Consider the following 14959-nt stretch of genomic DNA (forward strand, 5'->3'; position numbering starts at 1 on the left):
TGCAGTACCACAGAGGCAATGACTTATGCTGACTTCCATAAAATGCATGCATGTCAGGGAGACCTGCATAAACCAAAAGGTGGACCTGCCATTATTAGCAACGATGACAAGCCTGGACAGAAAGGTTTTATAAGGCATCAGAGCATTTTGAGATGGTGAAACAGGTCAAGATGGGAAGCCAGATTCCAGGATGGGTAGCAGTAAATAGAGAGTATCTAACAGAAATACTATATTTATTCCAAACAGCATTTCTCTTTCCCAATACATGTATTACATCCATTTTAAAGGCATGTTAAAGGGCATTTGGGATCATTTTAACATTGTGGTCAGTGGAAAGGTTTAGGGGATCATGAGGACTATCAATGAGGTATGAGGTCAATCAGGGAGAGCACAAACAATTATCAGGACCAAGACCGCCTGGCAAAGGGCCACCCTTCCTCATCATGCTTGACCACAACGACGGAGCAGACTATTGTAACCGGCATCAGTTTCTAGAACTACAACAGCAATTTCTGACAACAAAGTCTAAAAGTACAGTCACATAAAGGTTATATTATACTTTACAGTGAATCCAGTGATATGAATATACCGATAAAATCAATAGTCTGATGAGTTGAAAAGGGGTGGTCATCTAAGATCCAAAACTTGAAGGAGCCCATTTAGGGTCACATAAAGGGTCTAATCCTGCAGGAGGGAAATAGGAGATGGGTGGTGGGGACAGCATGATTGAGGTGCTTCATGAGGCACCCTTAATCAGACGATGTTGGAACATCCTTTAACAGGGTCGGATTATTGGCCCTTCATGTTACTTTGTAAAGGGTCATGAGTTTATCAAGTTCTTGTACATGCTCATCGTAAACCTGCCCAGTTTCATGGGAAAACTGCATATTTGCCTCCGCTTCTCGATCTGTGCCCACTTCTGCATGCACCCTGCCACGAAGCTTCTGGAAAAGGTGCCGGCAGCTCTCCTTCTCAGACATACTCAAAAAGTCCAGATTGAGATCAAAGCGGCGGGTTGTACTTAGGCTCTGCAGGATCTGGATCACCACTGTGTGGTCTGCGATCTGGATATTTTCGGCTAATGTGGTGAGCAGCTCGCCAAGGAGACCAAACGCAAGGTCAGCATGGAAGATGCGGCCTAAGGTTGTAGCTCCGAGCCGCATTAAGAACTGGTATCTCTCTGTCGCACCTTGCAAGCATCGTCGCCAATCTCTATGGAATTCTGCTGCTGTCTTGGGCTCCAGAGTAAATTCCTGGAACAAAAAAAAAAGAAAACATACATCTATGAGACGGGAAAGCTCCAGTAGTGCAGATCATCTAACACAGTCCATGAATCCCCCACAGCAGATATCATGGTTATGGGGGAGTACGTTTATGCGTGAACCACACAGCAAACGGTACTGTGTGAAAGGCAAACAAATCAATTCCTGGCACAAGTTTGTGGATTTCATGCTGCACAGTTTTTAACTTCATGATCACAAATTAAGAGAAAGATGATGACTCACAGGTGTGGTGCCTAGTTAAAGAATGTGTGGATTTAGAGGATCCCTGGGACTGCCATACAGGCAGTTAAATGTTAAAAAAAAAAAGTTACTTACTATAGTGACAACAACACTCTTGGTTCATTGTCCCATTTCCACAATACTTCTTTGAGGTCACGGAATGGGAATGGGGCCAGAGCCTCTTTCTTAGCAGCAATTAATTTGATTTTGTATAACTTCCCTGGCGTGACGCAGGTGTAGCCCCTGTTTACCGGCCGTGGTTCAAGCAAGGACCCGCACCTCTCACCCGCACCAGGGGCAGTCTCAATGGGTACCACTACCCCCAGTCACCAGTCAACCTGGCTAGGGAGGGGCGCTGCACCTCAAAATAAAATTGCAGAAACTGGAGATGGACTACACCCCGAGTTCTTAGATCACTAGAGACACTGGGCCTCATTACGAGGTTGGAGGTACCCATGGCGCCATTAGCGCCATGGCTGCCTCCAAACTCGTTCCGACTCCGCCCTGGTGAATGGAGCAATTACCGGTCCATTCCAAGGTTGGCGGGACCGGTAATTCCCCATTCACCAGGGCCCTTCCCCATTCCCATTTGAGCCCCGATAGGGCTCAATGGGAATGGGAAAGGCGCTAATAACGGTACCGCAAATTGCGGTACCGTTATTAGCTCTAGAGTCCCTTTGCGGGTCCCATCCTTAATGCCTGAAAACAACAGGCGTTAAGGAAGGACCCGCAAAGGGAACTCGTAGTAGGGAGGTAAGGGATTACCGGCACTGGTTCCCTTACCGGTGCCGGTAATCCCTTACCACCCACCTCGTAATGAGGCCCACAGACACCAAAGGGAAATTTATAGGGATCCCAACGGGGACCCCTCTTATTTAAATAAAATACTAATTCCTTTTTCCTAGGAGTCCCCTGGTGTAAGCTGCAACTGACTGGGGACCCGTTCAGTCAGCTCACCCTGCCTTGGAGGGGTCTTTGGGATGCTTGGGGGAGTCTGCCGCAACAGACCCCCTGCCTACCCTCAGGTACCACCCACATGGAGTGTGAGGCCAGAGGATGGCCTCTGTGGGTGATCCCATCCTGCTAGGCGGCCTCAGGCAGGCCCCACGCTATCCCGCTACCTCATGCCAGAATATCATGCTGCTATCCCCTATTTCAAATAAAGTCCATCTTTACACTATACCCCTACTTAACTTGTCATTCTATTTAACATACGCCCTAGTACTTACCCCAACTCTATACTTCCCCCTCCTTAACATTTACCATACATAACAATACTTAAATAAATATATATATATATATAACTATACATGCATGTATACATTGACGTACAACACATATGCAACATAAGACAGTATGTCACAATGCTGCAGTCAGTCACCCCTTCAAAGTACCTTGAGTCTGTCCATAGGCCGCTGGCTCTGTGCAGGCTAATGCCGATTCAGGGCTGTTCCTGTTGGTACTATTGGTTGGGCCGGTTACCCACAGGTGATGTCTGGGGCCTGGCCCCTTTTCTTTCTTCAGGGTGGCACCATCTACCACATGGTGGCACCCATGGTCCCCATACAGCTTGTGCTTTGTTTCTAGCCCTGGGCAGCCCCCTGCGCGAGTGGGGTCCTGCCCATGCTTCATCGCTGTGTCTGGCAGCGTTTATATAACTTAAGGGTGGGCCGCATTGACTGGGGTCACCCGCATGCACAGCTGCACCAGCAGTATTTATGTTATTCTGGGTGGACCCCATTGGCTGACATTACTGCCATGCCGCCATTTTGTCTTCAGCGGTGTCCCTTTTGCCATGCAGGCACCACCTTCCTTGCCGCCACATTGCCTGCGGCCACTTGGGTTTGGCGGCATCCCCATGGCAACGCAGCCTGTGTTGGTGCTTCAGGCATGCTCCCTCTGCAATTAGTTGCGAGACACAGGCGCAGGATGCTTACCTTCACCCTGGCTGCCCCATTGGGCAACCCAGGACTTCCTCCACCTTCTCTCCATCCGGGTTGGCAGTAGAGGCCAACACAGAACTTAATATTCACCACTCCCCGGTGGAATGGACTTTAGAGCACGCTCTCCGCTTCACCTCCAGGGGTGATCCTTGCATAAGTAGCCCGGGATGACTTTGATGATGACTGGCCCATCTGGCTTGACACATGGCAGGCCTTTGGGGGCATGGCCAGGCAGCCTGGTAAGAACCGCCCCCAGACACAATCCGGGCCAGGCTGTTCTTTTTAGGCCTAGGCAGCCTGTGACATGTTGCCTGGGTGCTGAAAATCACTAGGCCAATCCAGTCTGGCCTCCGGGCGGGCTGACTGGCACCACGGCTCTGAGGCAGCTAAGCTGCCACTGGCATACCAGCTTGGCTACCTTGGAATCAGTCTCCTCATGCACTGTCCAACGCTGTTTGATGGATCTAGGTCCTAGGGGGCCTCACAAGGCAGTGACCTGCCCCACCCTCCCCAGGTAGGTCTTTATCTTTCACTTCTATTAATCCTCAGGTGGTTGGGACCTATTCTCCACAGGTGATGTCTGGGGTCTGGCCCCTTTTCTTTCTTCAGGGTGGCCATGTCCAACACATGTCCACCACGCTCATCACGCAGCCCGCTCTCATTTATCCTGGTCGTCCCCATGTGCGAGTGCGTGTCTCCGCCCATGCTCCATCACCGCGCCCTGTGGCCTCAATGTAACTTCAGGGTGGGCCTGCAAACCCAATCGCACGCACAGCCACTCCTGCAGTATTTATATTATTCTGGGTGTGCTCTGTTGGTTGGGGGGCTCCACCCAACATCAACACCGCGACTGTTGAGCCATTTTGTTTTTGGTGAAGTCCCCTTTGCCATGGGGACCCTGCCTCCCTAAACGCTGCGTTCTAGCATCTGTGTCTTTATTTCTAGGTATTCCCTCAGGGGACAAGCATGCAGCTACACATTCATAGGCTATGCCGCTTTTGGGACCTCCAACACGATCCCCGCCAAGCCATAATTTCCCTTAAACGGTAGAATTGGGAAACATTTTATGCGAGGCAGGAGGGAGGAAGTACAGTGGTAACGGGACAATGGACTAAGTAAGTATCTGAGTAACTTTCCCATGCTCTTTTGGCCCGACCCCTTTCATTCATATTTATGGGAGATTGTAAAGTATACAACACTAAAATCAGAGGTTGGAAGTTCGTGATCATTGCCAAAATGTTTGTACAATACAGTCAGGAAAAGCTGGCATCAGCTCTTGTGCTGAAGTCCAGGGTACAGTGCTTGCGGAAGGCATGAGGCAGGTAATGGCCTTACAGGTCTCCTGCAGGAAATGTTATTCTGAAATTCAAACCCATGGCGATTTAGCTCTTTGGAGATGAACATGCAACCCTCCAGCAGAGCTTTATTTCTTGCCTTGTGCACTTCCAAGGAAGGCTAAAACCAGCAACTCAGCCTTTGCCACTGCCGTGCCTGGTGAGCCCTGCATCAAAAGGCTATAGAGTTGTTTTGTCTTCCTGACCTCTTTTGTCCCTCTCAGATAAAAGGTCAACACCCTTGTCACACCTACGGAATGCAGAGTTCTATTTGAGTCTAAAGATGGGTTTAAGAAGAGAACAGGCAAGATGTCTTGGTTGATGCGGAAGCTTGACACCACCCTGGGCAGGAACAAAGGTTACGTTCTTAAGATGACCATGCATAGGGTGTGGCCAGCTGCCATCTGATGCAGACATGCTGAGCCCATGCTCCAGAGCTGCCCAGAGTAAAAATCCTGTGAAAAATATCCTTAAATGCCTGCCATCTTTGCATCACAGTGGTGGCAGCGCCAGAGGAAGCTCTGGTGCACAGGGTAACCATGTGGCGAGGTGGGGAGCAGAGACAGTGGACGGGCAGTGGAGAGCGAGGAATGGAGGTCAGCCTGGGCACTGACCTCCATTCCGCCATCTTGTTGGTGTGGTGGCAGACCCTGGACGGGGGTGAGCTGCGGGGCAGAGCAATGCATTCTCCGGCCAGGACTCAGCGCACAGACAAGAGGGAAGTGTGCTAGAGATGACCGGGACAAAGTGTTGACGACACTGAGGGACGGAAGTGTGCTACATTGTGCGGCGAACGCAGAGACCATTGGAGCGCCACCCTGGATGGACACTTGCGGTCCACTTGCTGCTGGGAGGGTCAGAGGTATGGGGGCCATTTCCACCCTCCTTCCCCACAGAGGAGAGACATAGGGCCTGCAGGTGGCGAGGAACCGGCCAGGCATGGTGAGGGGGGTTGCAGTGCCAGTGGGGACTGGACATCTTGGAGGCTGGAAGACTGAGGCCTGCAGGGAGGAGGAGGGCGTGAACGAGCATGAGAGGTGCTACATGTGCATGCCCGATGCAAGTGGGATACTACAGACACTGGAGTAAGAGAGCTGGCGGTGTGGGATTGGCAGGTCAGCTGATGCAGAGGAAGTGTGGGGACCCACTGCTGAAGGGGTACGCCGCAGGGTGCAGTGTGTATGGGGCCCTGGAATCCAGCACTCACGCTGTGATAAGGCAAATGGGAACCACTTACATGGCAGGCAGCAAAGGACCTTTCCCTTCAGTTTGGAATTTGACCTAGGGCGCAATCAGTCCTGCAGCTTGTGCATGGACTCAACAATAAGTGGACAGTGCACACAGACTTCCTTATGTGAGGGCGACAACTTGGTAAAGGGTTTTCACATGTAACCATTTTATTAACTCATACGTGTTTGAGAAACGCCTCGCTATCCCTAAGAAAGAGGCTTTCCCTACCTATCAAAATAAACTAAGTTGGAGGCGAGTTGTTTGCAGTTACCACAGTCTGGAGAGTGTTTTTTCCCCTTTCTGCTACTTTTGTGGAGGAGGAGACTTTCATATAAAAGCTCTGCTGCGAGCAAAGTAAAGCGTAGCAGAGTTGGAGGCGAGTTGTTTGCAACCACTGCAGTCCGCGCAGTCGAGTCTGGGGAGACTGTTGGCCCTGGGCATTCGAAATTAAGAGTGCTTCGCCAGTTACGATTTGAGATGCCAAATGATTTTTGCAAGGGCACGCAACTAAATGCAAGTACATTTGCCACACGGATAACTAAACAGGAGTGACTGCAGGAGTGTAGTTTCTCTGCAATACGCAGAGAATTGTCAGGTTCCTGAGTAAATAGACAGAAATTAAACATCGTAAATAAACAATATGTTATTTTAATTATTGTAGCCCCATCATTTTATTTACTTGAGGTTTCACGTTTAATTATTTGTTATTCTCATTCTTGGATTGGTTTGGGCCTTAATCTCTGTTCTCAGAAAGCAGACGGGAACCCAAGCCAAGATGGAGGGCAGAAACAAGAGTCTTGATTGGGTGACAGGAGGACAATGATCAGATCCCAACATTCTAAACTGCCTTTCATTTTAGAAACCATCTGAGCAAGTCATGTTTTTGTTCCCTCTTAAATCTGAGGTCTGAGATTCATTTTGAAAGACATTTGAACCCTGAAGACTCTTCTTCTCATTTCAAGATACAGAGTTACAGAAAAGAATTTATTTCATTTAAGATAAGAAGATTTTGTTGTTGAGGATGAACATCATTTTCTCTAGAGAATTCATTTCTTGCTAAATGGACCATTACCTAATTTTCAATCAGTAGGTTTAAGGTTTTTAGTTATGGCACACATTGAAACTAACATTGAACTACATTAAGGAAGGTTCATAACAAACCTCTTTGAACACTCACAAGTTGTCAGAGGAAGATTCGAGTTAAATAAAACCCTGTGAACTCATTCTTTGCTTGCTGCAGTTAAGAATCCAAATTGATGTGGGAGTCAAATACTTAACCTTGAGATTGAGTGAATTCTTTGGAACTTCATGTGCTTTTTTTGGGTCAACATTTGGTTCTGGTGTAAATTCAGCACTTTGAGTAGGGTTTTATTTGGAGTGCCATAAGAACTCAATTACAAGGAAAACTAATTTCGTCTGGGCATAAGCAGAGGAATTTCAGGTAAAAGGTGTATTAAACATTAGTGTTTTATTAAGAAAGTAAGAATTCCATTAAATGTTGCATTAACTTCTCATCTATGCAGAGACCGGATTAAGATTGAGTTTGTTATTTTCTCCACTTCCCACTTTCCCCCCAGGGTGTCTCAAACTTAGCTGTTTAGTTCAGTTGAGAGCGCAACATCTTAGTGGGAATGTGGGGCTCAGCAGCTCCTGCGTTGGATTGAAGTCTGGACATGACAAGAATACCATAGCCTGCCGCAACCCGGTTGAAAAAAGTACTGAGTTAGACCCATATATCTGCTTCTACAGCTCGCCCAGAGTGGAGATCTTGGAGTGCCCCATCGCTGCTGTCTGCTGCTCTCCCCCCACCCTGCCCTCTTCTGACTTCCAGAATTTTATTGGAAGCCCTGAAAACAATGCTGGGAGTGTTTATTTTTACTACTGACTTTCTCCTTGTCTTGTATCACATTTGATGGTTACCGGACTTCGACTAAGGCTCTTGCCGGTTTACTTTGGCAAAATTAAATTAATGTGTGTTTTAAAGTGAATCACTTTTAGTCTTTGTCTTGTGACATTTCTACCCCTAGAATTCTTTGAGTGAACCGGGGCACTGGTATTGGACTATTGCACTGAACTTTCAATTCTATTTTTGAACACTATAAATTGAGATGCCTGGGAAGCTAAGCCTGAGATCAAATAGAACAGCAGCAATTCCTCAAAATCACATGCCACAAGCTCACCTAGCGATAAACAAAACAAGGTGCGTGGGTTTGGCACTTTTGACTTACTTTCCATTAGAACAGATACCTCATCTCCATCCCACTACCTCGCTAGGAAACAGAAAATGGACAGTCTGGCAATATGCGATCTAGTAGGGAAAACAATACCATTAATTAGTACATCTCATTTTCAGGGATGGACAAAAACCATTTCCTGCTGTCCTTGTGCTATTCGCTACGTGACACACTGGCACCTGGAACTCAAACGCAGCGACAGTTCATGGCGCAGGATAGGGCTATACCATCTACCAGATCTAACAACTGCCAAAAGTGCACACTCTAGCCCTGTTCATGATCATAATAAAGACAGTGACAATGGGTTTAAGATGTCAGCTTCTCCCTTTATGAACCCTCTAGAAAATGGGGTTGCAACTGCTAGCTTTACCACCGAGCACGAATGAGACCCAAGCCCAACATTTGGTTTTACAATTCGCCATGAAGGTGGTACTGAAAATGTATGGCAAGATCTTGGAAGAGGTTTCAAACCTTGCTAGCAATACAACCCCAAAAGTAGATGAGCCGCTGTACCATATTTCTCTGATAACCTTAACCTTCATAATGATATAGCACCGATGGAGGTGGCTAGTATCACAGATGCTGAACTTGTTTAAGCAACGATGGAAAAAGAAAAGACAAAACTGTAAAACTGCAGTAAATAACAGGGAACAAGAGGCCTTAATCAATTGCGAAGGCTCAAGTATCACCTGTAATAAAGCCAAATACTAAAAATGGGAAAAAGCAGAAGGTGACTAGGCCCAAGGGCACGCTAACTAGTTGGGTGCTGAATGACAGATACCAATTTGCTGAGAATGAGGAGTCAGTGCAAAATATCAGTATGGTGTCGTCCCTACCCCTCCCTCTCCCTCTCCTTCTCATGACTCGCAATCCAATGGTACAACCACAACCGCATAGGCCTACCACTACTGCAGTCCTACCATCTGATAGGTAGCTACATGGCAAGAATATGGTCTCTGATAATAATTTAGAGGCGGTTTTGCATGAACTCCCCCGAACAATTACTGGTGTGCATTGAGAGAAGCAGCGTGTGAGCTTCAAACATTTTCCGTTTCCACTGCCGGCACTGCGAGCGAGCAAGTTGGAGAGGAGGGCTCTTGCTCTTGCCGGTAATCACTTCCTGGAGGAGGTGGCTGCGAGGACCTGCACATGGACTCATCACGTGACCCAACGCTGTACTTCTAGCACAGACCTCCGCCCGAGCGGGGTAGTGTGCATTGAGAGAAGCAGCGTGTGAGCTTCAAACATTTTCCGTTTCCACTGCCGGCACTGCGAGCGAGCAAGTTGGAGAGGAGGGCTCTTGCTCTTGCCGGTAATGACTTCCTGGAGGAGGTGGCTGCGAGGACCTGCACGTGACTCATCACGTGACCCAACGCTGTACTTCTAGCACAGACCGCCACCCTTGCGGCGTAAAGCCCGGCGGTGACAAGGCCGCTAGCTGTGCTGTTGTGCGGCTGTTGCGCGAGGGTGGCGCGGCCTATCAACTCAACATCTGAACTGAGACGGAACCTGTTCCACCCGGCATCAGACGAAGTGGTATTCAGGTAAGGACCCATACCATATAACTCTATCAGTACAATATACTCAGGATTCTACGTGAGACTGCGGGATACTACTTCCTTTGATCACATTAGGATCGTAAAACAGGTTTCGCAGTAAACATACATTTAGATCCCCGACAAGGAATAATCGATATAGTATCAAGATATATAAATCCTTGGCAGCAAGTGCCTCTGTCCGCAGAAAGTCTCTATTTTATTCAAGTTATATGGAACATCTTTTGACACACTCTCCCTAAAACTCTACTCTCATAAACAATATATACATTATAGACTGTTTACCAACTAAATAATAAGCTGAATGAGACTTCGCAGCACAAAAGAAATGGAAGGGGCAGGGGGTGGATCTTATTTAAATCAAAACGATGAAGCAAGCACACCAACTATTCAACATGCTCAGGAGAACGTAAACTTACACACCCCGTTGCAAGTCCAAGTACTGGTACATGCTGAAGAAATCCATAGCACACCAGTAAAAAGTCCAGCAGAGAAAAACATACATGTTGCTATAATGCAAAATTGGAAGCGGGTGTTGGAATATACCATCACAACAAAAAGGATGCAAAGTAAAATAGAATTATTTTTTGGGAAAAAGCGACATAAAAGCCATAGTGACATTGAAGGTGAATCACTCATTCTATGGGAAGACCCAAGGAATCCACAAACCCCCACTTCCAGCACAGAAATACACACAATATCAACAAATCTGGAAAAAGAAGGCTCTGTATGCCAGGAGGAGGACAAGGAACCATCTCCAATGCCCGAAAGCTTACAGCCAATAACAAATGTCACACAGCTTTTTCAGGGCCAAAGGGAAACAGACATAAAAAACGATGAGAAAGCACAAACAAATGTAAATGCAGATACATTGAAAGCCTTGAATTTTGTTCTTAGCTCATTGGTTTCAGTCTTTGAGATGCTAAAAGGAGAGGTCCAATCGCAAAATGGGACATTGCTAGAAATAACAAAATAAATTACACTCTGCGATTCCACTTTAGTGGGTTTGGTGAATGCTATTAACACAAAATTGAGCACCCAAATTCAGGCCTTAAACCTCGAGACTGTAAAGCAAGGACTCGATATCTCATCCATCCAGCAATCATTGAAAGAAAAAAATGAAACTGGAAAACAAAATAACAGACTGCTGCAAGAGGTTCTATCAACTTTGAAAGGACATTCGTCCCCAACCCAAAAAGGAAAAACTCCACAAAAAATCCAGGAATACTCACTTGATGATTCGCCACTTTCGGACTCCATAATGGAAGAATTTCTAAGACTCGCAACTGTACTAGATGAAGACGCGGATGTTGGAAAAAACACACAAAAAAAAAAGAATGTGAGAATCAAAAAAACATTCAAACGGGACAAACACAAGAATGGCAAGAACGAGGAGAACAAACATCAAGAGGGAGAAGAAAAAGAAGGAATCGCCTTGCAAAGAGAGGGAGATCTAAATCTATACAACTTAGAGGAAAAAGGAAACATAAAGGAATGAACTATACCAAAAATAGAAAAGAGAAAGGAAAAGAACAAGAACAAATGCGATCAACCGGGTACAGTGGAGAACAAGAAATGACTCTAGAAGATCCTAAAGCCCCTCACAACGGCACAACAAAAAAAAAAAAAAAATCTAATACGGAAAAGGTGAATCAGAAATGTAGGGCTGAAGTCTCTGTAATCACCAAATTAATTGAAGAAAAACAATTAAATATAGCTTTAATAACAAAAGCAAGTATTGGTTTGCAAACGGAGGAGGAGATAGGGCAAAAGGATAACCTAAAAAAGAAAATCACAGAGGCTGAAAAGGAAATGAAACAGCAACTGAACCTGGAGAAACTACCAGCAAAAAATAACCTAGATGCACAACATCAAAAAGAGACTACAGCGAAAGCAGTAAAATGGGCTCCTATTTTTATTAAAAAAACCTCCAGCCTGGAAAAAATAAAGCTAGTGGTAAAACCATTGTCATAGATCATTATGAAAACATGAAAATTGCCCCAATTTTCTTATTAAAGAAGCAAGTGGCCACCAAGGAATCTAGTTCAATTTTTTCTAAGTCATCGGCCTCAACAAATATGATGGGAAATAACATACCTGAAATAAATGAGGACAAAACTCAAAATGGAGAAGGAAAATTTGTTAGGCTTGACATCCTTACACATCATGAGGAAAACAAAATAGGGTCTCAACACTCCTCTGTAACATGTGATCAACCAATCCAAAATACAACATTGGAAAATAAAATCCAAAGGGTTTGGTTGAGACTACGATCAAACCATGGCCGTCACAAAGCCTTAAATCGGGGAGTGATTTTAGATATAATACAAAAAACTGCAAATCTTCACTCCTTCAAATCTAAAGACATCGAGAGTGTGAAATTCCCACTGTCAACTGACCCATTTTTGGTTGAACTATTTTTGTCCTCTAAGAATGCAAAAAATGACATTTTACAAAACTCAGTTGAACTAGAATCCTACGGGCTAGAGGTCTCATGCAATGACAGGGAAAGTGACGCAATGGGTAAACAACACAACCCTGTACATTCAAACAAAGGAAAAATATCTCAAAATGAGGCAATTCCCATAAAGAAAGGAAATTTAGAAAAAGATTTCAAAGAAAAAGACAACACTCTTCTGCTCCTCCCAGAAATACTGACAGAAGTATTACAGAAACTGGGCTTGGGCACACAACGACTTTAGAAGGAACAATGTAAATATCTTTAGTTGGAATACAAGGGGCTCTAGTGTCATTAGAGGCAAAGAAACACGATCATACCTATTCAGCCAGGGAGATGTAGTTCTATTACAAGAAACCTGGCTGGTAAACCCACTAAATATTGAAGGATACACAGCCTACTGTTTATCAGCTGCGCAAAAACCATTAGGACGTCCCTCGGGAGGCCTATTGATAGCACTAAAAAATCAAGTTTTTAAAAATGTTACAGAAATATGGAAAAATCCCCAGGGTATCCAGGCATGTAGAGCCGAAGTAAAATTACAAGAAACTATTACAACCTGGGTATTTGTAAATATTTACTGGAACCCTGCAACATCGAAACTAAATTGCTTCTTAGAAAACCTAGCATCATTATTCGAACTACTAAAAACAACCTTAGCCGCTTGCAAAATCGTGATGGCAGGAGACTTTAATTCGAACTGCCTATATCCTCAAAAGGGAGGCTTAGATCGAATGTCTCATGGGAAAATCAGTCAGGGGAAAAAGTGGCAGGAATTTATGGAAGAATGGGATCTTCACATGGTAATGAGCACACTAGAGGGTGACCAAGAACCATATACAACCTGGAGAAGAGGGAATACATCCTCCGCCATAGACTATATTTTCGTTTCAAAAACCCTACATGCCTTGCCTTCTACTTTAAAATTAAAACAGGAGCCAGGCAGTGATCACAGTAGATTGGAGCTGTCATTTGAAAATATTATTATAACAGAGGCTGAAAGAGAACTTCAACTGTTAGAAAGTAAAAAAGTAAAACTTAGAGTGGTAAAATACAAAGATGGGGGAATTAAACTAAACGGAAAACTTAAAGGGCTCCCTGAACACTTTTGGAAAACACAATGTGGCCCAGAACGATTTACCAATTTTCTATGGACAACTCTAATGCCCAAATATTTAGCAGGAGAAACCAAACAAAAACATCTTCATGCCTTCGATGAACTTACTCAAAGAAAAAAAAGAGAGCACAGAAAAGCTCTAAGAGATATACAAAGAGCAGGATACTCAATCGGAAAAATGAAAACTGAGATAAGAAACCAAAAAGCAAATTATAAATCGTGGTCTATCTCGCATAAAGCCCTACGGATACAAACAGATGGCGAGCATATACTTCGCACCCTTAGAGAAAGGAACAGTAAGAATTTCTGGGAAATATTGAACAAATTCGAAGGGGATCAGACACAATCATTATGTAATCTAGTGTCAGAAGATAGTTGGGTGAGATATCTGACAGAAACTTTCAAGAGCAACATCAATTGCGAATTTAGAAACAAATCAGATACCCAATGGCAACTTAATTTTAAGGAGGAGGATATACTTGAAATCATAGCTAACTCCTCGACATCTAAAGCCTCGGGACTAAATGGCCTGACTTACCAGGCATTGAGAAATGAACCAGTGCTGTGGTCAAAGCTTCTATCCACTCTTTTTAAGGAAATATTAAAACAACGAACATTTCCAGCATCCTGGAAAACGGCCCTTATAGTACCCTTTTTTAAAACTTGGGATCGGAGAATAGCAAATAACTACAGACCAATAGCATTGTTGGACATTGAAAGTAAAATCTTCATGAAACTCCTACTAAATCACATCATAAAATGGGTTGAAGAGTCCAACATTCTGTCACGCTATCAAACAGGATTCCGCAAAGGCCACTCAACATCCATTAATGGCATGATCCTAAACATCCTAAACGAACAAAAAAGAGGAGGAAAAAAACAAATACTGTACGGAGCTTGGATAGACCTGTCCAAAGCGTTTGATCAGGTAGAGCGAGCGCTACTTTGGGAGAAACTCCAAAAATGGGGAATGCCAGAACCACTATTAGCAATTCTAGTGGAACTATATAAAGATACTAATTTGAGAATACGGCTTGACGCAATGGGACATCTCTCAAGACTGGTTGAAGTAAATAGAGGGGTAAGACAAGGCTGCCTGGGAGCGCCTCTGTTCTTCAACCTGTTCTTGGCAGATATGGGCCCTTTTTTACAATCATCTGCTTTGTTAAGCCCAATGTTAAATGGGAGGAAAATCTGCTGGCTTGCGTATGCGGACGATATAGTTCTCCTCGACAGAACACTGATCGGTTTACAGCATCTACTTGATAAAATGAATGAGTATGTCAAACTAAATAAATTAACAGTTAACCCGGCTAAATCAAACATCTTGATCTTTAAACATCCACTGTCAAAAATAAAATGTAGAAACTGGAACATGGGAGGAGAACGGATAAGAACCGTAGAAACTATAAAATACCTGGGATATAAGATCCATGCCCATCCAGCAATATACAAAGCAGAAAACGAAATCACAGTGAAAATTAAACAATTTACATCACAAATGATTAAGTTAAACTATACATTTTGCAAGTTCTCCATTCTCCCATTGGTGAAGTTTTATTTAGCCAAAGCGGTCCCAGTTATC

At 44.6% G+C, this 14959-nt stretch overlaps 1 protein-coding gene across 17 annotated transcripts in view; it reads right to left on the reverse strand.

Annotated features, from left to right (window-relative positions):
• Positions 1 to 216: 216 nt before the first annotated feature.
• The window catches only part of DNAAF19 (dynein axonemal assembly factor 19), a 242106-nt gene continuing 227363 nt past the window's right edge, over positions 217 to 14959 (reverse strand). For 10 of the 17 annotated variants that reach the window (XM_069634246.1, XM_069634252.1, XM_069634251.1 and 7 more), the window contains 2 exons: positions 11032 to 11085; positions 217 to 1253 (listed from right to left, as the gene is read on the reverse strand). In XM_069634246.1, coding sequence (XP_069490347.1) covers positions 801 to 1253; positions 11032 to 11085 — 507 coding nt within the window. In that variant the 3' untranslated portion in view covers positions 217 to 800. The remainder of the gene's footprint in view (positions 1254 to 11031; positions 11086 to 14959) is intronic. The other 7 variants (XM_069634258.1, XM_069634259.1, XM_069634256.1 and 4 more) reach the window with 1 other exon arrangement.

The sequence above is a fragment of the Ambystoma mexicanum genome, chromosome 13 (genome assembly GCF_040938575.1).
Source record: "Ambystoma mexicanum isolate Mex_15411 chromosome 13, UKY_AmexF1_1, whole genome shotgun sequence".
Lineage (NCBI taxonomy): Eukaryota > Metazoa > Chordata > Amphibia > Caudata > Ambystomatidae > Ambystoma > Ambystoma mexicanum.